The sequence below is a fragment of the Siphateles boraxobius genome, unplaced genomic scaffold (assembly GCF_051911475.1).
Source record: "Siphateles boraxobius isolate OS27281-9 unplaced genomic scaffold, OSU_SipBor_1 7, whole genome shotgun sequence".
NCBI lineage: Eukaryota > Metazoa > Chordata > Actinopteri > Cypriniformes > Leuciscidae > Siphateles > Siphateles boraxobius.
Genome location: NW_027509197.1, coordinates 11,650,447 through 11,675,178, shown reverse-complemented (window position 1 = coordinate 11,675,178; position 24,732 = coordinate 11,650,447). Strand labels below are relative to the sequence as shown.

The following is a 24,732-nucleotide window of genomic DNA, read 5'->3' as shown; positions in this document are numbered from 1 at the left end:
CAGTGTTTTGAACGAATCGATTGAGTGAATGATGACTCATTAATAAAGACAGGCATAATGTGTCTGTGTACAGCATAAACTTCTAATTCAGCAATTCTTACATTATTCATTAATGTTGAAATGTACTTGTGTCTTTTATTTACTTAAAATTATTTTTTATAACTTAATACTCAGCTAAACCTTTCATTAACATCCTTTAGATTATGACAAAAATTAATTCATGACCATATTAATGATCATTTACTTCAATGTCTCTAGAAGTGTCAATATATATGTCCGGCAGCACACAAATGCACAAAACAAAGAAATATATACTAAAATAAATACAGGCTACAGTGACAGGAGATTGAGCGCCATAGTACAGTGATGGTATCAGACGGTAATACTATGGTATAAATAGCATGGTCATGGAATTCATGAATCATACATGGTTCTCTGATTCATGTCCTAAACACCATGTCAATACCATACTTTTTTGGTGTATATGACAATGTGTATAATTGTGAAGTGTAAAGAGTGCAGGTTAGGTGAGTCTATATTTTTGGAAACACACACTGTAATTCACACTTACAAATAATCGAATAGAGTAAAAGAGTATGCGTATTTGGCATGCTGTCCGAGGAGAGTGCTCAGAGCTCAGAATTTTGGCCCGAATGCCCAAAAAACTGTTCTTAAGCATAGCAAGCAACAAAGTGTTTGTATAGCTTATCCCTGGTGTGGAACAAACAGTGAGAAAGCTCAATAAAAATCACAATAGAAACACTGACATGTCCGACCTGACACCTACTTTGATGCTGAACAACATACCTGTGAGCAAAACCAGCCGTAACCAGCACAAAAAGATGCTTGCCTAAGTTGGTTTTCAGCAAGAGTTCAAGAGTGAGACACACTGAAATGCTATATAAGAATAAAGAGAGAGAGACAGTTAAGAGTAAAAGAGATGTGTTGAGTACCGTGTTTCTGACTGAGGGTCCCTCTGGTCGGACGCTGGGCTGCTATGATTGGAAAAGTAATTATTGGCCTGTGCGGAGCATCAAGGCGAGTGACAAGCTGAGCCAAAGGCTCGAAGGCTGACTGTGTCAACCACTGCACTGCCAAAGAGCCCGGTCTCCACGGGCATGTCAAGCCTCAGACTGTGCCTAACCCCTCTGACACCCACTCAAGGAGAAGAGCTTATTCATTTTGTTACTCCCTTAAAACCACTTAAATACCACTCTCACCTCTGTGAAGAAGGGTATGGGGAGATCAGGGTGCAGGGGTGAGTAACTGTGGCACAAGAGGTGAAATGCTGCTCTCTAGATAAGAATGATTGACAGCCAAACTTCTGAGTGAAGGTTCATCACTCTCACAAGAGAAGCTGTGCTCAGTTGATCTCACCAGAAAAGCAAAAACAAACTCAGACATGCCTTGTTGAAATCTATGGAGCAGGTTGTGCTAACCTCTAAAACAGATCTATCTATTTATCTATCTATATCTATCTATCATTGTTTTTGAACAAATATCACAGGGAGTCACGCCACATGACGTTTTATAACCTGACCAAACCTTGTCTCAAAAGGTCAAATTATCTGATATTTTAAGACATGTATTGATCTCTTGACACACAATCACAAAAGTCTGCAAGGGATCTCTCTATGACACCATTTCCTGTATGTTGGTTGTTGCAACATATGATTTTGTTGGCCACAGCATATGACTTTGATTTGGTGGACTTTAACAAATACTAATAATTAGCTGTTAAAATATTATTTTTCCTAAGAAACAATATTACATATTTATGGAAAACTACAAAAGATGCATAAACATGGGCCCGGGTCTGCTTTGTGTATCCATATCCTTCATTTTTAGATCAAAAGCCTCTATCAAAACCGTGGTGCAAATACCAGAATTAAAAAGCAATCAGGGAAGTGAGGCATCTGATATATTACAGTTTTTCTCCGTCGCTTTGGTGCATTTCTCAAATCATCCTTAATATTTGCAAAGAATGTGCATTCTCAAAACAATTTGTACAAACAGCACCACACATTGCAAAAGCCTATAACTTACTACCCATCTTGGTAACACTTTATAATAACTGCACGCTATGTATCATTAGTTAAGCATTAGTAAACAGTTAATTCATAATTTATAAAGCATTAATAGACAGTAATAAGCAGTTTATAAATACAGCTATGAATGCTTTATTCTTGATTTAGAAGCATACTGTGTTTAACAATTGTATTTTCATACTTTATTAATGATCAATTTATAATTTCTAAATGAAATATAGCATTATTTACAAACCAGTTATTTAGGAGTTGTCAGTGATTCATAAGATCACTTACTATTAGATCACTAATATTCTAAATGTTCCGATCCAATCTGACTTGTAATGCTGCCCGAATCATAAATCATGCACTGTTCCTTCGTTGGCCAGAGGAGAACTGGCCCTCCGACTGAGTCTGGTTTCTCCCAAGGTTTTTTTCTCCATTCTGTCACCTGATGGAGTTTTGGTTCCTTGCCACTGTTGCCTTGGCTTTTGGCTTGCTTAGTTGGGGACATTTAATATTCAATAATATTATTGATCTGCCTTACTTAAGGTGGACGTTGACGCAATTTTCTTTTAGAAACAAACTCTGTTATATCATTTTCATGTTATCACTGTGAAGCTGCTTTGATACAATCTGTATTGTAAAAAGCGCTATATAAATAAAGGTGACTTGACTTGACTTGACTTAAGTGTTAAGGCAGAACTTTGCTTTTGCATGCAGCACTGTATATGCTTGCCAATTGAAGGTTCATGAAATGCAACTTTGAGCTATTTCAGAGAACTGGTTTCTCAATGTTTGATCTACATTCTCTGCATTAGTGAAAGTCAAGATTCATCTGCACAATTCATCAATTCATGGCACTTTAGCAATGAACTATAGCTAATGTACGTATTTCAGTTACAGTATGGGTTTAACATGCTAATTTAGCCAAGAACCATGTAGAAAAGTATGGAAAGTGCAAATTGAATGGCTTCCATATAAGGTTTTCCGGTGTGATCACAGAATTGTCACATGGACAGTCATAAAAGCCTCTAGAGATTCTTTTCTATGAATGAAAATAAAAAATCTACGTAAGTTTTCACAAAACCCTATTACTGCAGTTTCATTTTCAGCTGTTTCACAGAGAACGTTTCCACCTTCCGATGGGACGTTGGGAGTTCTCTGTAAAAGTTCATGTATGTCTGTAGCTCTTGACCCCTGTCTGGAGAGCCTAACATCATTGGCAGAGAGCCAGAGGTGTTTGGGTTCAACAATTGTTGTTTACTGAAGCCTTCGGTCATCTCAAAGACCCCAACCTTACCAGTCCAATATGAAAGTCTGAAATTAATCCTACAGATGGTCGACCATGCAGGCATTACATGATAGAGCCGCCATTAAATTTGTATGGATCACCTTCAGCAAGAATTTAGACCTTGCAAGAGAGTTTAGTAGAGCTAGAGTAAACATACTATCCTTATAAAACAGAATTACCCAATATTCTACATTGATTTTCTGAATGTCGAGTAACTGGTTTAAGGCTCTATAGTATCATAGTGTTTGTTTTTTCTCATGCATCTTTCTTTTAAAACAGCATATGGATGTGAATCAGCATTAAATAATTCATTCATTCAAGGATACCACATGACATTTTACAACCTTAACTAACTTTGTTAAGGTTATGTCTTTTTTCCGGCATGTTGGTTGCACCACATAACTGATTTGGTGAAGATTTGTTTTTTTAAATATTAATAAGCAGTCGTTAAAATACAAAACAGAATTTCCCGATGTGCGCTTGTGCAGTATTGTTTTTTCTCAGTGTCAATAAAAGTATTGATTGATCAATAGATTCATTCTTTATTCGTAAATATTATGTTTAGACATTTCACAACCTGAACTAACCTTGCCTTGTCATAAAAAGGTTAAAATATCTGATATTTTAAGAGAAAGTGGGCCTCTCTATGACATCGTTTCCTGTTTAATGTTTTTTACTGCATATTGATTGCATCACATGACTATTTTGGTTGACATTTTTTGCAAATAGGCTATTAATAAGCAAATGCTAAAAATGTTTTTCTTCTTCCTAAAAACAAAATTGTGCAGTATGTTTCCTTGTTTTTCTCAATGCGAGGCATAGGCTAATATTCAGAGAAAATGAACCACTCTTACAAGTACAAGCTATATTTAGCCATAGATAGGAAGCCAAGAAAACAATTAAATATTATCGGCTAATAGTTTCACTCTTCATTGACAAGCTTACCTGTATCCCTCCCTTCTTTCTGTCTTTCCACACAACCCTGAGCACGACATACAGTTTTATCTTTCCATTTTTAATATCATGCTCTAATTATTTACTCTTCAGGTGTATTAAAGTTGAGCTGAATAGTGACTAGATCCGCCTTGTTAGCTTTAATTATTTCTCTTTGTTCATCCCTTTAATGAATGAGCCGAGCAAAATTAAAAATGCATAATGAAATGAAACCCAAACGGTAGACAGTACGCCACGTTTCCTTGAGATGGGTGCAAGCGGGGGCGGAAAACACAGGCATAAACAATCATTTATCCCTGTAACGTTGAACCATTTAGTGACGTTATTATCATCATAGCCATCTTGGTTTGAACTAATACACCAGTTGAAGAAACAGCAAGCCCTCCCATTTGTTTCAGAAGTTTTTTTCCATGCATCGAAAAAGATTGTTTGTCAAGATTATGCATGACATTAGAAATGTCAGTAGCCTCGTACATAAAGGAGACGGATGTCAGTATGCGGCGAGGAGGTGGAGAAGAGCAGAGGTAGGAGGGAGATGAATGTCAGCCATGGAAAAACAAACGGCGCCCCCAAGCCTGTGCACCGTCTCCGCACAGAATTAAACCCAAATTCATCAACTAACCAGCCTGCCTTATACCAGAGTCCACAATGGAGCCAAGCAGCCATTTAGATGCAAGTTAACAAGTGAAACTGCTCTTTTCAGGGCTGATGGTTTGTCTAAATGCTAATTTATGTTCAAAAAGCGCTCAACATTCCAAAGGCATTATGTGTAGACTCAGACAGACTACAGCAGAGACATCAAACTGCTTTCAGACCGAGCGTTATGCTCTGCTGGAAGGTTATTTTCCCCCACTGGCCAAAGCAAGATTGGATTTCAGTAATGAAACCGGCTAATAATGCTCATTATACCCTTAATCTGGGAACAAATTTGTTTTTTAATAACACAGCGATTCATACGTGTAATTAAAAAGTAACCTGGCATTTGTCACCCCAAATTAAACAAATACAGCTCGACTCACGTGGAACCGAAACGGTGGCTGAAAACATAACAATGACTAAATAAATGATGTGGCAAAAACTATTATGTCACATCGAAAAAAAAGTAGCCCTATACTGTTAAAATATACATGAATGTTCCTGAATCCAACAGCAGGAGTCGTTGAAGCATATGGAAGTCAGAAACAGGGTTTTTCTTTTGTGTTTGCTGTGTTATTGAGGGAGGACAAGTGTGTGTCTTTGATGTTAGGTTTCAGATTAAGGCTTTGGGTGGACAGGGAAGAGTAAAGGTTTCTGATTCTGTTGAACTCTACAGATCACATTCTGAAGGCAGAGCTACTGATCTGGGGTCAGGTGAAGTTTAGATTTTATAAAAGAAATGATTCTGTTTTAATTTCCTGTCTGTCTGCTAAGGCAAGATCGAGTCAGCAGGTTAATCCAGCAAATCAGCACATCTGTAACCAAAACCCAGAGAGAAACAGACAAAGAGAAGACATTTTCCTTTTTCTTGACAGGTCATTTAAAGAACAAAATGCACAAAGTAATCCGTTACAAGCCAAAAGATACATTTTCTTGATTTGGTGTTTCATTGCAGAGATGAAACTCCTTCAGATAACGTCTTAATACCCTGTTTCACGACACTTCTGAAAGGAAGAATGGAAATGTGGCGTGAACACGTTAACGTCTTACAGTCTGTGCTACAATCTGGAGAGAATGGAAAGTCGAGAAAGACCAACTGACACATTTCAGCAGGCATGCCGGACACACACACACACACACACACACACACACACACACACACACACACACACACACACACACACACACACACACACACACACACACACACACACACACACACACACACACACACACACACACACACACCTCTGCTCGACATGTTGCTGTGAAGGACACAGATTCTTCCCTCTGCCATGCAGCCATATGAATCCTGGCTGTGTAGGGTGAGACAGATAGTGAGAGCAGAGAATAATTCACATGGTGAACAGATGAAGGGTTATCTGTCCATATTCTGCAGCATAAATCTCAGAATATGGGCCTGCTGGGGTACAAGGGAAAGGAAAAAAGGAGAAAGGCACCCAGGCTTTGGCTCTTAGTCTGCCCAAATAAGATGGAAGAGACTGAATTTAAGAATTTTGCAGTAGAGCCATACTGACAGTGAATGCTAGTGACCATAGACTGTAAAAAATATGGACAAAGCGTCTGTGACGTCACCCATAAACTTTCTGAAAAACGGTTTTGAGGCCGTTTATGGGGGGTATGGGCGGTGCCACCTTAGAAAATCTTTTCAGAAAGGATACAGAGGTGGTATGATGTGTGATGTGTTGTGTCAGATCATGGCCGAGACGTCCAATTTCAGGAATTCCACTCGGCGCAGCCCGTTATCAGCTGTCAATCACGCTGTCAATCAAAGTTAACCACGTCCTTATTTGTCATACATTTTATATCTAAATACGATCTAAACTAACGAGTTAGAAAAAAAATCACCCCCTCACAGTTGTCAGGCACTCGTAACCTATCGAAAAATACAATAAAAGTCCATGGGACCAACCTGTAAAAACATGAATTTATACTGTGAAACGGACATTTTAACATGGGGGTCTATGGACATTTGCTCCCTTTTGAGACCTGCCCCTAGCGGATTTTCTATGTATTGCAGTTTTCCGCACTTCCCGGTAGGCTTCATTTTTCAGATTCGGATGTTGCCGCTTGGTAGTGACTGAGACAAATCAGACATAATTATTTGTTATAATTAACAAATAATCTTTAAACCCCCTCACCCAACCACAAAACAAGGTGCTTGTGACAACCCCCCAAAAATGATCGAACCAGGCCTCTGTTTACCATGGTTTGACAATCAAAAAGAATGTAAAAAGTTAACTCTCACTCTAGCCTAGAAATCTAGACGCACCCTAGCGGCGGCAAAAATTATTTTGCAGCAAAGTGTGGTCTAGCAACTCTCCGAGCTGGAAAAAACTAACTCTGGTCAGGCCAATCACATCGTGTATAGAGTTGGTGGGCGGGCTTAACATAATGATGGCAGAGTTGTGACGGTTCCGCGTGATTTTTATAGGTGATCTCCCTGCTACTTGAAAACAAAGAAGATGTTGTTGGCGAACAGCGGTCTTTCGAATCGGCTTTGGCCGCGACTCTGGATGATTTGGAGTTAAGAGAACGTCACTTAAGTCATTCTTGAAAAAGGAAGATGTGTTTGGAGTTTTGACGACTGGATACGGCAAAACTTTAATATAACAACTAGCTCCGCTGGTGGAAAAACGCATGGGACACACTCAGCCACAGCCGTCCGTTGCTCTGGTTGGTTGTAGCGCTGTCCTATTGCGTGCAGAGGGAATTTGAAAGACAACTGTTTATCCCGCCCCTCGGATTGAGGTATGCCAATTGTGAGTTCCCAGACCTAACATCTTGGTGTAGGTCTGGGTTGCCCGGCTACTCTCACTCCATTTCCCGATTGAAACATATAATGCCCATTAAAAAGGTCTCCTCCACATTCAATCACAGAATACATTCAATGAAGGAACATGTATATCTCCAGGACATTGTGTGTAAAAAATATTGGTCTTGTATAGTATATTTTGTATTGTATACCATTTTATGCATACTTTATGATAGAACCACCAGTTACGTAAAGTAACATCACCTATACCATGTTTGGTATCTACAAATTTGTATTATAATGATCTAAATAATCATGTACATTATATGTTGATTCCTATGCAACCTATTAGTACTACAAGAATCTTTAATCATTTCTGCATCAACACCTAATCCAGTTTCATATGCAAATGCATGCTCGAAGAAAAAGAGTAATAAAGTTTCCTTCCAAATGAACAACTTTGTTCAAATTATCCAAATTTTTTAAATAATTTATAACGAGTTAGAATTATTTATTCATATTTCTCTTGAGCTAATTTGCTATGACTGCCATTTAATGAAAGACTAGTCAACTAAAATGTTAACCACCTTAATTGCCAATTGTAATATCCCTAGTATTCTTTTTTAATAAACACAAGACTAATAACCAATTTGTTAAACTCCTACCAAAGATGGCCGAGGAATTTCCTTCTTCTTTGCCAAATCAAATATTTGGCCCTCCATACATCATAGAGCATCTGACATTAAGTAGCTCAGTGCGTCACGGCAGGGTAGAGAGGAAGGCCCACGGACTCACCACAGATTGATTTATAGAGACATAAGGCAGTAAATCACCAGCCATAGGGCGAGAGCGCCTAACGGGGCTCCAATAACAGGCCAGCAGCCAAATCGCTGTGTGAGTAATCTATCAAGACCTGTTACAGTCAGACGCAAGCGGGTACAGGGGGTCTACAACCTCAGTTGTGTCTCTGAGACACCAGTGTTGTTGTCACATTGTTGTAGAGAGACTAGCTCCCATCACCAACCATGTAATTCCTTTTATCTTTGAGAGAAAGAACTTTCTTTACGACTTGCAGGTGGAATTCTAAACTTTCACCTGCTTTGCTTTGAAACTTTCTGAAACAAGATACAAGACAGATATTCTTTGACTTAAATTGTCAAACTAAACTAGGGTTTAAAGTTAAATTTACCAGCTCCAAAACGTGTGTAAAAAGGTAATCACTTGGTAGCTTAAGAACCCATAGCTCCAATTAAATTGACCTAACAGCTCTCATAAACATGTTCCTTAATTAAGATCTGAAAGAGCAGGCAGCATGAAATGAATGAGAGAATTTAATTAGTACATAGACAGGAGTTCCGGAGGCTCCGGACACTGCTGATCCTCAGCCATTGTAATGCACTGCACTGATAATACAATTCCAGGATATACATAAGTGAATCACAACTGAACAAAGTGAACATGGCATGATCAGATAACATGCACAGAAACAAATGAAATGCGGAAAAAGATCACGGTAACCCCTTGTGAAAAAACAAGTACATTTACTTTACTTTTAAAAAGAGTATTACAGACATAATATAGTTACAAAAATGCTATGCTTTAAGTGTCAACGAATGTAATGTTTTTTTTTTGTCACTTAATTACATGTTAATTGCGATTAAATGTATTTATAGTTTAAATTTATTTTAATTGCAATTAGTGCTTTTTGACTTAAGTATTAAATTTGTATGTGTCATTTCATTATTACTTCTATTGTCCTTGTAATATGGTTCCAAATATTGGCATTTTACTGTCACATCTGTCCACTGCATTAGAGGATAATGGTAAATATTCTAGAATCACTTCTGCATTTTGCATTTATGCCATAAAATAAAAGCAGAATGACATATAAAGAAGAAAGTGATATAGAATTATAAGAAAGGGTCAAAGGTCATCATCTGTCACACCTTTAATGGTTCAATATCGCTTCTTGTATACTGTATGCGAGTCACGCTAACTACAAGAGACACACACACAAAACACCAGCTTCTGCTAATTAAAATAGGTTCTTTTCAGAGCTAATATTGATTAGAATCATTTATGTAGCAATCACATGTAATGAGGACCCACAAAGCGTACGCATAGAGTCAGAGCATTCATCACTCAGACCACTGCAGACTCATAAATCTTAACAGTTTTTACACAAAACCATAGGCCATTGATCACTTCCATACTTGAAAGCAAGACTCCAGGAAAACAGTGAGAGTGCTAGAGAAAGATTAATAGAGATGTGTTGGTCATACACACAAATGCCATATAAATTAATTGATGGACAAGCTGGGAAATGCAGACTAATCAATCACATTCCTAAAGATGGATGAGAGTATTGGCAATGGAGAGATGTAATCTTGAACAACACAATGGAAATGACCATTTTACTTCTTTCACAAGCTTTCGAGCTTCACACGCTCTGTGGCTTCAAATAACACTCTTATAATTCAATGTGAACCGGTGGATCCCTCATTAAAGCCTTTTTAGATTATAGACTACTTTCAAGTCAAATGAATTCAGAACGAATGGTCAACATTATTTCAAAAGACTGAAAATACTGAGCCTGAATGTGGTGTTTAATCACTCACAGAAACCCTGTTAGTCCTCCCAAGAAATCCTTGAAAAAGAAATCTGTGATTATCAATGCATATCTTAATGGTGGCTAATGAAATTGCACGTTTCCATTAAAGACTATCAGATGTGGTTGAGATTGTTATTTTCCTTGGCTGCACTTCAGCAAACCTAAGCACGGTCTGTTTAGATTTTCCGATGAACTGCGTTGGATCCAATAAGTCAGGGCAAGGCCAAAACTGACTTAAGTAACAGAGACTAAAAAAAACTTTTAAAAAAAAAAAAAACCTTACCTTGGGCAACAATGTAGAGTGGAGTGGCATCTCAATGAACTGGCCTAACCTAATAACAATGATCAAAATAAGTTGTCTTCTGCAATTCATGGACTGAATGAAGTGATTATGAAATATATGTCAAAGCAAAACAATATAAGTGAATGCAACAGTTGGTTCATTAAATATGTCCAATACAAACACACCTGAGAAACATGGCAGAATGTAGGGTGAGATCGCAGTCCCAATCTGTGTAAAGAGCAATACTGCCCTCTGCTGTGAAAAACTGACAACTTGTGCCTTATTTTGTGTCAGTTTAGCAACAGGGTCAGGGTCAGGGTCAGGGTCAGGTTTTTTCAACAACCAGGTTTGTTGAAAAACAAAATGTTAAAATGTCTTATCTGAGGGAGAAAATGTCTGTCTATCAGAACACACACTGGTTAAGCTCAGGCCTCAAATTTCATATGTGGCATAAGAAACTTTCTACCCTGTTACATGACATTTGACAGCAGTGTGTAACAGCATGGACGTTTGAAGCTATTAATAAAAAAGAAAGAAAGGATGAAGCATTTTCATGTCCGGTGTAAATTGACACAACAGGGTGGACATGTTTTATATGTTTTACATATTTTATCAGATAAGCCTCTAAAAATGGGAAAAAGAGAGAAAAAGTTTATGACTAAGGCTACTTCCGAAATCGCATAATTCCTTACTAAATAGTAGGTGAAAAACAGTATGTGACAAAAGTAGTATGTCCGAATTCACAGCACTCATAAAAGAGTAGCCAAAAAGTACTCAGATGACCAATTACTTCAGGTGAGATTCTGAAGTGTGCATTTGATGGACACTTTACTATCCCATGAGGCCACATGAGAGGATTTGTGAATAGCAGTGATGTGATGTAACAGACGCTGGGTCACATGATAATGAAAGCATGGTGGTTGTAGTACATTCAGATTACATTTATACTAGACACACTCATACAGAACGTACTTTTTTAGCGGTCGTGAAGTAATAACTTATTAAAAATAAGTACTCAAGAGAGTAAGCGATTTCGGATCCAGTCTAATACTTTGTTCTTGGATTTGCTTTCCCTCCAAGGAAATTATGTCGCTTCTTGCAAGTCGTGATTTTGAGCATATGCTGAAGATTTTAAAGGGGGAGTACAAATGTAACAGTGAAACCTCCGTGAAATGTAGGATATAGGATTGTATCTCTAGATGGAAGTAAATGTCGTGATGTTATTTCCATCAAGAGGTGCATACATTTTTTGTTCAAGATCTTGAATTGAGAAAATGCAAATGTCAAGCACTCTGTACTCTAGCACATCCCAAAGACTTTCAATGAATTTAAGGGTCTGGACTCAGAGGTGCCAATTCATGTGTGAAAATTATTCTTTCCCAACCATCCTTTCACAATTTGAGCCTGATGAATCTTGGCATTGTCATCCTGACCTGAAAATGGCCATGATGTGTCTTCCTACATGGTTGTCTAAGAAATGAAAAGCTACACACTCCATCTATTAGGGTTAGAAGAACTATTGCCAAACACTTAACATGCTAGAAACATAATAATCACCGCAATAATGATACAATCATAGACTCTTAAGCAGTTGCCTATTTAAATCCAAACAGCGACTTTTTTTTGTACATGAATCTCCTGCTGAATCTGTGTTACGATGAAATGGTTTTCAATGAAGATATCTGATGATGTGATATGTACATAAGCCTGTTTTTTAACATGCAGGCTGAATCTGCTGTTCTGGAAGCTCAAAAGAAAACTCCCCTTTGTCCTGAAGCTCAAATGTAAATGAAAACGAGATTCCAATAAAATGTGCCCAGTCTCAAAAGGAGCCGGAGAATGGATCTGTTGAAAAGGAATTCTTGGCTAAATGAATGGCTAAATCAGCGATAGCCAACAATTTTCTTTAACATGGGAACACAAATTAGTATAATCTTCAAGAAGAAACCAACAAAGTGAAGGATTTCACTCAAAGAGGAATTCCTGCCTTATACTCATATTTCCATGCATGGCTTCAGCTCCATCCAAGCCAACCTCCATCTGTTCGTGCAATAGAAATCACTGAAGGAGAAATATCTGAAGAGTTCCATTCGAACATACTTCCATTAAAAAGTACTTTCCAGCTAGGAAAATGATTGCTCTTCCAATAATTCAGATTTGATTTTTGTAATGCAAACATTTAAGTGAAAAATTTGTGAAGAGCATGTTATACATATTATAGGCCTATGTTTTATAAAAAATAATCAAATATTAAATTCTGCAACCAATAAAATCACTCCCATGTTTTAATTTAGCTAAATTGTTGCCATTTTTAAACTAAAAAAAGGGGGGAAAAATTGTACAATGTGGCCACAACTGACCTAAAACAAGGGAACGAATTACTAAATTGTGGGAACAAATTGGGCCACGATTTCTTTTATATTTTTTTCCCTCTATACATAAGAGAATATTACACATTTCACCGCTATCGCCCCCATATGGAATTACAAATATAGTTACTTTTCAAACAAGTTTCCTGAACACCCGTACCTATTAGACCACAAGAAAAAAGAAGACACCAGCTGAATGCTGCTTTAGTCCCCTGAAAGCTTCTTACAAATAGGCTTTGAATCACAAACATTGTACAAAAAAATGTTTTTATTAAAAAGTATTTTTGTCCACAGTAGTTAAGACTTTGGCACCTAAAACACAAACAAAAAACAGTATACACCCATAATCTGCATTCCATCAAAATCATACATAAAAGGGATAAATAAAAGAAGAAAAAAAGTTCACTTCTTCATTAACACAGTGCTTTCCTTTGTCTCCTGGCAGACACAAAGGCCACAGATTTCAACCAACCAATCAGATTAAGGAGGGGCGAATATTACATCATACAAAAAGGATGCCTACAAGGCACAAAGGTTCTCATTGTAAGACAGTGCTTGTTTTAGAAAAGAACACCAATAAAAGTTTATCACTGACAAAAATACACACAAAAAAGTCACAAAATCATTAAAAAAAAACACAATCAAACAATAGGCAATAATACTGAAAAACACAAAAGGCAAGATGTGTTGATTCTCTGCTGATGTTCCACTGATTTGAGTTTCCAGCGTTTAAGATGTCAACAGCCAAAGTTCAAACCAGTGGAATCTCGGTGTAGACGGATGGCGTCCTTCCATCCACTATGCAGAGGGAGACTGGCTGCAGACTTAACCAATCAGAAGAGTGAGAAGTTTTGTCTCTGGGCGTGATTTCACTGGTGGAATCAGCAGGACAGAGTTTGCAGTGTGAGTAAAAATAAGGACAGAGAAGCACCAAGGATGCTAGATAAAGTCTCTGGGGGTCGTGTCCTCTCCAGTATTGGGCAAAACTAATACGAGCATTTATTCTAGAGGGCTCTGAGCATCTGCTAACAGGTCCGGTCTCAGGCACTCAATGGGACATTGGATGTTCTGTAGGGCAAAAGTAAAAAGTGCACTTGTTTTATGGCAAAATTCAAAATATTTACAAAATCTCCAGATAGTAAAATGTATGTGATGATGAAATAAATGCTGCCTTGGTGAGCAGAAGAGACATCTTCCCGACCCCAAACATTTGAACGGTAATGCATAGTGCATAATAATATACAATATCTATAGCTATAATTACCCTCAAATCTGACATTCATCAAAGATGAATCTAATTTTTCAAAAACGAAATTTTGGGCATCACATCTATAAAAGACTCACTAGTTTGCGTAGGGCGTTCTCTCTGTAGCGGTCGAAAGCATCAGTGCGCACTGGAGGCTGAATGAGGTCCGCGTCAACTTCAGTACCAGGACGACGACAGTTCTCACAGCGCCAGCCCTGGAGAGACAGCGTGGTTTTAAACATGGGAATATACAGTATATATATTGTGTGGAAACTAGGACATAGGACCTAGTGTTACCTGTTGTCCTCCGTGGCAGGTACAGGTGCAAATGGCTCCGAGATACTCCTTCTGCCACTGGTTGCCAACCTGGTACAACTTTCCCTCATCATAACAGGAGGATTCATCTACAGCAGACAATGATTGTCAATCAACTAACCGATTTACAACTACAATGAAATATTCAAACTTGCTTAGACACAACTGTTAAAAAAATAAATAAATAAAAAACGACACTTACGGGGTTCACATTTAAACTCTCCTTTCCCGTTTCCAAGACAGGTGCAGCTCATCATGTGACCGTTCTCAGCATGACGGTCCCACTTCTCGCCAATTCGGTAGTTGTGGCCATTGTCATGGCACCACTCTGTAGATTAAGAGATGCGTGTTGGTTGGCATATAAACTCTCAGAAGTGTGTGGAGAAAGACATTTGAGTTTTCCAGTGTATTCATCCTTCACACACACACATTCATACAGTGGTTATTGCAGTTAATAAGCTGGTCTCAGAGTTTTATACCGTGGCTGACAATACAAATCTGAGACATGAGCCACCTCATCTCTGACTGTCATGTTTGAAAACCTCTATAAACATGTCAGGAAAAAGCTAACATGGGCAAAAGTATGGGGGAAAAACTTATTTCACAAAAGATCTCAAGTGTACTAATTGAAGATATTTTCTTATATTCTAATCTAAGAAAGTCTTTTCTTCCCTATTATGACACATAACAGAGTACCGCTTACAGCGCGTGTCGGAAACGAAACGCCCATTAGTTCTTGGAGAAAATACTATATAAGCTATAATCTGCATGTAATCCCGCGTGCGTTCGGCCAATCAGTGTAGAATTACGTCACTGGTAGTTCCTATATGTGCTTGGTTACACGGAAGTAGGAGATCATTTAGTTCCCTCAAAAGGCCGTTCCTAGACCTAAACTCGTTCCCAGTTCCTGCGATGCGGATACGCCAAAAAGCGAGTATTTCCGCCATTAGTTCTAGGAACAATGAAAAGGTGCGAAAACCCCTAATAACTCAATTTCTTCGTGCACTTTAATCTTTAAAACTTTGCAGAACTTTTACTGTACATTCACAAAAAGCTAAATTATAAACTACATGAAAGGTTATATCTGAAGAAAAAGCATAAGAGGGGCACTTGAAACAAACATAACACATTATTAAAATGGTAAACGGTTGCCCATGCTAGAGTGAGGAGTTTAGCGGCACTGCTCATTCACTCACTGGATGAATCACATCTGAAATGACCACTGCCGAGGCCAAGGCACGTGCACCAGAGTTTAAAGCCTGTCTCAGACATGCGCTCCCACTCAGCGCCCACTTCATGGTAGGTGGCAGTGAATGTGTCGTAGCACACATCCTTGCTTGAGGGAGTCACTCCAGCCCCTGGAACTAAAGCATATGAGGGGTTAAGATCAAGCATGTACACTTCTGAAATGTGGTTATGTGAGATTTGAAATTTTGGATGATTTACCACTGTTTCCAACAGTCACAACATCATCGAGGACTTTTTGTTTTTGGTCTCCGTTGACAGACTCCACAAGAACATTATAGGAGGCACCAGAGGTGAGACCGATCAGTGTAGCGCTAGTAGACGTACCAGGCAGACGCATCTGAAAGGGAGAATGCAATCGAATTAATAATCACTGAAAATATCATACCATTAAAAAAACATCAACAGCTAGACGAGGCATTAATTAGGACCTACTGTACGTTTCCAAACGGGTAAATTTGCACTTTGATTTTTAGTTTTTAAACTGTGTGATTGTTTCAGTATACCAATGTATTAATTAGCGCTGGCAAATTTAAATGTAAATTTAATACAATTAATTACATACAAATATTTTTCAAAATAAATACATTTATATAATTATTAATAGTTAAAAAATGTCTGCAACAATAATGTACAGTATAATAACGGTTTTGATAATAATATGTTTCTTTAGCAGCAAATCAGCCTATCAGAATGATTTCTGAATTAGATCACATGAGAGCATGTGACTGAAGACTGGAGTAATAAAAATACTTTACAAGTTTACATGCTAATACTAGTATATATATATATATATATATATATATATATATATATATATAGTCAGTTATAACAGTTATTTTAAATTGTAAAAATATTTTTTACTGTATTTTTTATCAAATAAATGCATTAAAAAAACTATTATCCCCAAACTTATGAACAGTTGTGCATATATAAAATACTTAATTATATAAATAATTATTATTAAATAAAGAATAGTAATTTCAATTGAAATGTCCTTCTGCACGTGGCTCAAATCAACTTTTTTTACTGACCATTGTTTTAATGGTGTAATGTTTTAAATTATCTGGATTTGGGGCTTTATTAGTAAGTGTTGATATTTGTGATTAATTGGGATTTTTTTATTAAATTATATAATTGAATTGATTGATAACACTAGTATTTAATACCAATATTAAATACTGTCAGCTAGTTTACTCACCTGGAAGCTCTTCTCATTGATCTCTGTGATGGGACTGCATGACACCACATACTCTGAGGTGTGCGGCACGGGCTGCCATATGATTGTGGTCTGGGTCTGAGATTCCTGGGGCAGGTTTGTCTCATTATAAAGGCCACCAAAGGGGAAGCCCGGTTCAGGGCCCTCGTTCACCTTCACCACCGGCACCCTCTGGCCATCTGCTCCTGGCAGAGGGATGTAGACTAGGGGCTCGCGGTGGTTTGGGGGATGAGGCTGCTGGCCGTTGTTTCCCAGGTTGAAGCTCTGATATTCAGTGTAGATGTGTTGGCCCTGCTGCCCCAGTGTGTTGTGTCGGTTTGGCCCCAGCATTTGCACGTGGTTGTTGAAGTGGTCATTGTCCTCGGGGACATCTAGTATGTCATGACGGGGCCGGCTGGGGTCGGGGAGCTGAGGGAGCAGCTGGTGACTTTCCAGTTCTAGCATAAAAATTGTGTTAGGGGCAAGCAACTGAGTAATGCGATAGCAAATTTTTGCCAGCAGAGGGCAATTTAAAGCATATTTAATTTACTGTGATTTGCTTAGATCAACCTTGCATTTCTTTCTTTTGAATTAACACATATACAATTTTGAACAAAGAAAAATTACATAAATGAGTGAGTACAGCATCAACTGCTAGAGTGGCAAAAGTTACACGGTGTAGTTTTAAAGCAATTTAAAAATGAGTAGCTTTAAAGTGTTTCTTTCAAACTCAGGCGTTGCTATGTAATATGTATTAATAGCTTAGTTGAAATGAATTATAAAATGTATTATAATATAAACAGTTTGACCGCCAATAACATCCCCAAAATACTTAAAAACTGTATTTCAACATGTACATGTACAGTTACAAAGTTTGGGGTCAGTAAGAGATCTTTTATTAATAAATTATATATATATATATAAAAATTGTAATTAATATAAACATATTATTAATATTTTTATACAGCAAAAAAGCAGTACGGACAGTGAAGACATTTATAATGTTAAAAAGATTTCGGTTTCAATAGGATCCTGAATAGAAAATCATTTATTGCAGCTTCCACAAAATGATTAAGCTGCACAACTGTATTCAACATATATAATAATAAAAAAATATTTCTTAAGCAGCAAATCATCATATTAGAATGATTTCTGTAATGGCTGCTGGAAATTCAGCTTTGCTATCACAAGAATAAATTACATTTTAAAATATACTAAAATAGAATTATATTATATATATATATGTATATATATATATATATATATATATATATATATATATATATATATACTGTATATACATACATATACATATAAATACAGTTTATACTGTATTTTCAATAGAATACATGCAGCGTTGGTGGGCATAAAAGAAAATATAAAAAAATCGTTCTGACCCCAAACTGTTGAACAGTAGTAAAAAAAAAAGGTTAATAAAGGTGTACTTACGAGTTTTTGCCTTTCCAGTCAGTGGAGTGCTTCTCTGAGCATTATTTAATGCAACAATCTTGATAATGTACTCAGTGCCTGGTTTCAAACCTACACACACAGAACCCAAAAATAAAATAAAACAGAATAAAAAAAAAAAGAGAATTCAATAGTGAGCAGTCTAAAAAAAAAGTATAAATAAATTTAAATAAGGAGAAACAAAAGATAGAACATTATGAAAGGCATAAACTGAGAAAAAGCAGTACCAGAGATATAAGCGTAGGTCCTGTCAGCCTGGGGTCGAGGGGTCAACTCTTTAGGACGGTCTCCAGCCTCCTCATAGGTCACGTAGTATCCAGTGATAGTGCTTCGTGGAGACTCCCAGGTGAAAGAGATAGAAGTGGAAGTCAGAGAGGTGAAATGGAGCTTTGTAGGTGGGCTAATCACTGGTTTCGCTGGAAAAAAAAAAAATTAAAGGTGCAGTCTGTAAGAATGGCAGCTAGTGGTCGAAATATGTACTGCAGTCGAATTCAAAATATCGGAGATCGTCGTGTTTTTCAGAAAAACGAGTATGTGAACTTAGCATTTTGCTGCAATATATGCAAGCACATTATGGTATTTTTATGCTTTAATAGAGTGAAAAAGTTACATACAGCACCTTCAAAGTAATTGTATTATATTATATTATACATGTACCTGTAGTAGCTGTAAGGGTAAAAGGCTCACTACGTCCATTTTCATTCAGAGTATAGATATTGATCTTATAAATGGTTCCTGGCTCCAGACCTATAGGACACAGAATCATATGATCATAAAAATATGATTTGCCAAGCAAATGATGCAGCCTGTTACATAAGTTGCTATAACCGTGTGGAGTTGTACAGTACCAGTAATCGTGTGGGTGCGTGAATCCGGTTCAATGGTTCTCTGGATAGGATTATGGCCACCCATAATTGGTGTGGCTTCTACCAGGAAGCCTGAGATAGTTTCGGTCTTAGAGCGCCAGGTGAGAGTGATGGAGGAGTCCTTCACATTGGATATACGGACACGTCGCGGTGGACTGATGTCTGGGAAAATGAGATCTAGATTGAGTTTTGGCCAGCACACACATGAAGAATGTGGGTCTGATTTAGAGACGTGGCTTACTGTCAGGTGTTGTGACTTCTCCCTTGACACGACGGCTGGTGAGAGAGTTCTTCACACCGTAAACCTCCACTTCATAATCAGTGCCAGGCTATAAACACGCATACAAGGTGGAAAAAATGAAGCTAAGCCTTGAAATCATGCTCCACAAAATACCATATCATTTTCTGAAATAATCTGGTGAAGGCTTTAATCTTTGATTTACCCACTGACCAAAATTACAAGGTAGATATACAAAGTGAGGTTTGCCTGATGGAGATTAGCATTGTTCTCTGAGAACCAGTAACCCACAACCACAGCGAAAATCAAGAGTAGATAAGTCAAAAAAGAGGAACAGCTGTTTCAATAGTGATCTTTCCATGAAACCCTTCAGTGCTGTTTATAAGGGCTACTTTCTAGCATTAAAAGTGTGATGCAAAGACTCCAAGGAATGAAGTAGCTTGTTCTATACTAGTCACTAATATAAGTGAGGTTAACGTGTTGAGAGAATGAACTTCTCCAGTATGAGAAGGTTATTCACCATGAGTCCAGTGGCGTGGAACTCGGTGGAGTCAGGGGAGATGTTGTCCTCTTTAGTGGGGCCGTTCTTGCTCTTGGGGGTGATGGCCACACGGTAACCCGTCAGCCTGGCGTTAGAGGAAGACCAGGAGACAGTAAAGGATGTTGGACCCACCTGGGAGAAGTGCAGACTGGTGGGCCCAGGAATAGCTACAGAAAGAAAAGGGAATATTAAAAAGAACATTAATTATATTACCAGATTTTTCTGAAGAACTTTGCCGATTGCAAAAAAATTTTTAAAAAATTGAGGGGTTGGTAAGATTTTTTGTTTTTAAATGTATTTCAGTCTGTTATGCTCAACAAGGCTGCATTTATTTGATCAAAATACAGTAAAAACAGAAGTATTGTGAAATAGTATTACAATTTAAAATGCATAATATATATTAAAATGAAAATTAATGTAATTTATTCCTGTGAATTTTCAACATCATTACTCCAGTCTTCAGTCACATGATCCTTCAGGAATCATTCTAATATGCTGATTTGATGCGCTAGAAACACGTATTATTATTATTATCACTGTTGAAAACAGTTGAGCTGCTTGATATTTTTGTGAACATCGTGATAATTATTTTTTCAGGATTTTTTTGGACAAACAGAAAGTTTAAAAGAACAGCATTTATTTGCAATTGTAAAATAACAAATGTCTTTACTGTCACTTTTGATCAAATTAATGCATCCTTGCTGATGCTGAATAAAAGTATAAACATTTTCAAAAAATAAAAATCTTGCTGATCCCAAACATTTGAAATAACAATAATAATAATAATAATAATAATAATGATAACCAAACATAATAGGTAGCCTCATTTACATTCATGTTTCAAGATAAGTTTATAAATCTTGCATCATTGTATCAATCATTGCATTGACGATTGCATCCACAGTGCAGAACTTATACATCAAAGACTTATAGTGCGAACTGATTAAATAGTAATAATAAACAGTATTACTACTACTGCTAATAATAATAATAATTAATTAAAATATATATATAAATAAATATATTTAATATACTGATTAAATTAAAATTGAGTATTCAAATATACTCATTTAATAAAAATGAGTATGCATGTCAATAATTATTATAGTTAGAAAGGCCGAATATAAATGCTCATCGGTGGACATGTTATTAAATAGTGCAGTTGTTGAATGTAATACCTGTTGTCTGAGTGCCCACCAGAGGAGGGCTGGGGGTCCGGTCGTGCACTGCGATGACTTTAACAGTGTATTCTGTGCCCGGTCTGAGGTCACGGATCACTGCAGACTCCTCATCTCCATTCGGGACAGGGAACAGCTCTCTCTCTCCCTCCTCTGGACTGTAGTACAACACTCTGTACGAGGAGACCACGCCATCAGGACTCTCCCAGGAGATGCGCATGGAGGTTGAGTCCACGTCACTGAAGGACAAGTCTTTGGGTTTGTCCACCGCTGGAGAGAGAAATATTTGAAACTATGAATTCATCTGTTTCAATTAAACCTGATGTCATTACATCTGCACTGTTTACATTGCAAGCACTTTTTAATATTTACAAACAATGAATTAATAGTGAATCGGTACCATGTTTTTGACACTTTCATGTCTTTAATATCCTGTGTGAAATTAAGTGTGCTAAATTGTATATTGAATGTGCACTTGTAGTGCACCTCAACTCTTAAAAGCTTATTAAAAAAAAACAAAAAAACTGTACATCCAAATTATTTAATATTAATGAAATAAAAGGTTTACTTAAGTGTTCTTAATGACATTCGTGACTATGTTTTTAACACACTTTTTTGCACATTTTATAATATTAAATTAAACATTAACTTTAAAAGTACATTTTAAATTACTATGTAACAATCTTTAGTTGTGCTATAAAGAAGTGCACTTATTTTGATGAGCTGACTAACATTCTGAGGCACATGTGAAGGACTTGATTATAATTTAAACTGTGTGTTATTCTGTATTGCTTTTAAAGTTAATTTTGAACGAGTCAAAAAAGCACTTTAAGGTTCAGCTAATTGCATTTAATAAACATGTAACTTATAATACATTTTGATTTAAGATTAACATGGAATTAAGTGTTTGATAACATTATTTTAAAGTATATTATTTCTAGTACTCTTTTTAAAACTATGCTAAATTGTACTTCTATTTCATAAGGGATCCAATCACTTTCATCCTTCTATTTTTCTCAGTTTGTACACCTACTTGTGAGCACATTTTCGACCAGAGGGGGGCTCTCTCCGTTCTGGCCCAGAGCGTAGACGCTGACGGTGTACTCTGCTGTCGGCATCAGGCCAGAGAACGTCATTTCAGTCTGGTCTGGATTTACATATAAAAAACACACAAACTTAACTCTCACTTTGACAACATTACTTCCTTCATTTCAAATGTACATAAGAGAAGGCACAACACAATATTTGTATTATATATACATTGATATACATTACCTGGGGCCACCACTTCAGAGAAAACGGGTCCCTGTCCATTTAGTGGAGTTCCTGTGACACGATATCCTGTGATGGGACCAACTGCCGGACTCCAGCGTACAGTAATAGTGTTGTCCTTCACATCAGTCACCTCCATCCCGGGTGGAGACTCAATATCTGTTTGAAGAAAAGAAGTTCATTTATACATTTTTGACTTCCTAAATCCTTAAAAAAGTCTGACAAACTAGTGAACAAAGACCCGACAGACTCTTGGATTACCTGTTCTATGTATAACATGGATGGGGGTGCTGGACGCAGGGCTGTCCCCTCTGCCGGTCACAGCGTAAACGGTGATGGTGTAATCGGTGCCAGGACGTAGGCCTTCAATAGTAGCAGTAGACTGGGAGCCGGGGACAGTAAATTCCAGAGGAGCGTCAAACCCTCCTGCATGGGAAAAATTAGAATGATTTAGCCAACGGCAGACAAAAACTCTTCACACCAACACAGATATTCAGTGCAAATATTGGATAAATGACTGTTAATGCATCTGTTCACATCAGACCATCACAATTATTTGTACACAGTCAATGCGACAGATTATTATTATTAACATTTTTGCAGAGATGGGTTCTAATCACTTTTCTATCACTGTGACTACAGCTAGCCCACTAAACGAATAAATGAACATAACATTGTTTTTTTATATCTAAAATGTATGGAATTTAACACTTAATTTACTACATAACTACATAAAGATTATTGCGAATACATGTAAGGTAAGTGCAAATGTGTGGTGTATAAGCTAAGCTATCAGGCTAATTGGGTATCTGTATGCTATGCTAGTACGTAAGCTAACTAAAGCAGGCAACAATGGCAGGAAAACATGCAAATACTGTTTTTCTTTATGAAAAGCGCGTGTTAGAAATGTAAACTCACGTAGCGCTTTGTGTCCCAAAGTAACCAGGGTATTTATGCACAGAGAGTGAATTAGTATTTTAATTCAGTCCGTCTGCTAGTTTTTTACAAACTGGTTTGAACAGGCAATCACATGCGAAAATCTGACCAAATTTGTGCGCCGAATATTCATGTTGGTGTGAACTCAACAACATTATTTGATCAACAACAGGATCCAATGACCTACCTGACTCTCCGTGCGTGATCCTGTAGTACCTCACAGTGACCGAAGGGGCGTCCCAACGAACTGTGATGCTGGTTGGTGTTGAGGAAATGACTTCCAGGTCAGTGGGGGCATCAGAGACTAAGAGAAATAGTGATGAGAGACAATTAGTACTAATAAGATCTAAAGTGAGTCGCAATGAGAAGTCAAAAGAGAGGAAGAGATGTAGAAGCATACTGGTAGACTGGGTTCCAGTTAAAGGCAGGCTCTCGCGGGATCCGCTGACGGCAAAGACGTTGATGCTGTACTCTGTCTCCGGGGTCAGGCCTGTAAGGGTGAAATGGCTTCTAGATGGGGGCAGTCTCTCCTCCTTAGCACGCCCCCCACTGGTCATTTGGTAGTGGATACGGTATCCTGAGATAACGGCCTGAGGAGCCTGCCAGCGCACGGTGAAGGAGTTGGTGCCGACATCAGAGAACTGCAGGCCGACAGGAGCGTCAAGGACTGTGAAGTAAAATGCATCAATTAGTCAACCAATGAAACAGGCTTGAAATAGGATGATCCCATTTGTTTTACGGAAACCCTTTCTAAAGCTATATATTTTCATATTAAAACCCATATATGCTTGTTTGAGACAATAAATAAAATGTAATAAAATAAGGAGATTAATAAAAATAACTAAAGCATTGAAAAAATAGGTAACAATTTACATGTGCTTACTATAGTAATAACAGTAAATGATGCATAATTACAAGCAACTAACCCTAAACCAAACCCTAACCCTATAGAAAGGACATGTAGTTAATTAATATAATTTGGTGCCTATTTGTGTAATTACACTGTAATGACTTCACCTATTTTAAAGTGTCATGTTACGGTGTAATTATATTTTTAAGTACTGAGTAATATTAATCAACAATTTATACTTACCATAGGGTTAAGGTTAGGGTTTGGTTTAGGGTTAGTTGCATGTAATTATGCACAATTTACTGTTATTACTATGGTAAGTACATGAAACGGACACTGTAAAATAAACTTTATCGATAAACTTTATCAATTCAAATTTCTTGTATAGAAATTTTCACAAATATGGTTCAAGGCAAATACAGTTTAAAGT

At 37.4% G+C, this 24,732-nt stretch overlaps 1 protein-coding gene across 1 annotated transcript in view; it reads right to left on the bottom strand.

Moving 5' to 3' along the window:
• Positions 1 to 13,198: 13,198 nt before the first annotated feature.
• fn1a (fibronectin 1a) overlaps positions 13,199 to 24,732 on the bottom strand; it is a 31,053-nt gene continuing 19,519 nt past the window's right edge. Inside the window, exons 28-46 of the mRNA XM_077215875.1 lie at positions 23,853 to 24,119; positions 23,640 to 23,756; positions 22,778 to 22,942; positions 22,520 to 22,675; positions 22,278 to 22,391; positions 21,245 to 21,514; positions 20,046 to 20,233; positions 19,529 to 19,616; positions 19,270 to 19,449; positions 19,079 to 19,168; positions 18,649 to 18,837; positions 18,404 to 18,493; positions 16,958 to 17,412; positions 15,958 to 16,096; positions 15,708 to 15,875; positions 14,714 to 14,839; positions 14,494 to 14,600; positions 14,295 to 14,411; positions 13,199 to 14,018 (exon numbers count right to left, since the gene is read on the bottom strand). Coding sequence (XP_077071990.1) covers positions 13,950 to 14,018; positions 14,295 to 14,411; positions 14,494 to 14,600; positions 14,714 to 14,839; positions 15,708 to 15,875; positions 15,958 to 16,096; positions 16,958 to 17,412; positions 18,404 to 18,493; positions 18,649 to 18,837; positions 19,079 to 19,168; positions 19,270 to 19,449; positions 19,529 to 19,616; positions 20,046 to 20,233; positions 21,245 to 21,514; positions 22,278 to 22,391; positions 22,520 to 22,675; positions 22,778 to 22,942; positions 23,640 to 23,756; positions 23,853 to 24,119 — 3,095 coding nt within the window. The 3' untranslated portion in view covers positions 13,199 to 13,949. The remainder of the gene's footprint in view (positions 14,019 to 14,294; positions 14,412 to 14,493; positions 14,601 to 14,713; positions 14,840 to 15,707; positions 15,876 to 15,957; positions 16,097 to 16,957; positions 17,413 to 18,403; positions 18,494 to 18,648; positions 18,838 to 19,078; positions 19,169 to 19,269; positions 19,450 to 19,528; positions 19,617 to 20,045; positions 20,234 to 21,244; positions 21,515 to 22,277; positions 22,392 to 22,519; positions 22,676 to 22,777; positions 22,943 to 23,639; positions 23,757 to 23,852; positions 24,120 to 24,732) is intronic.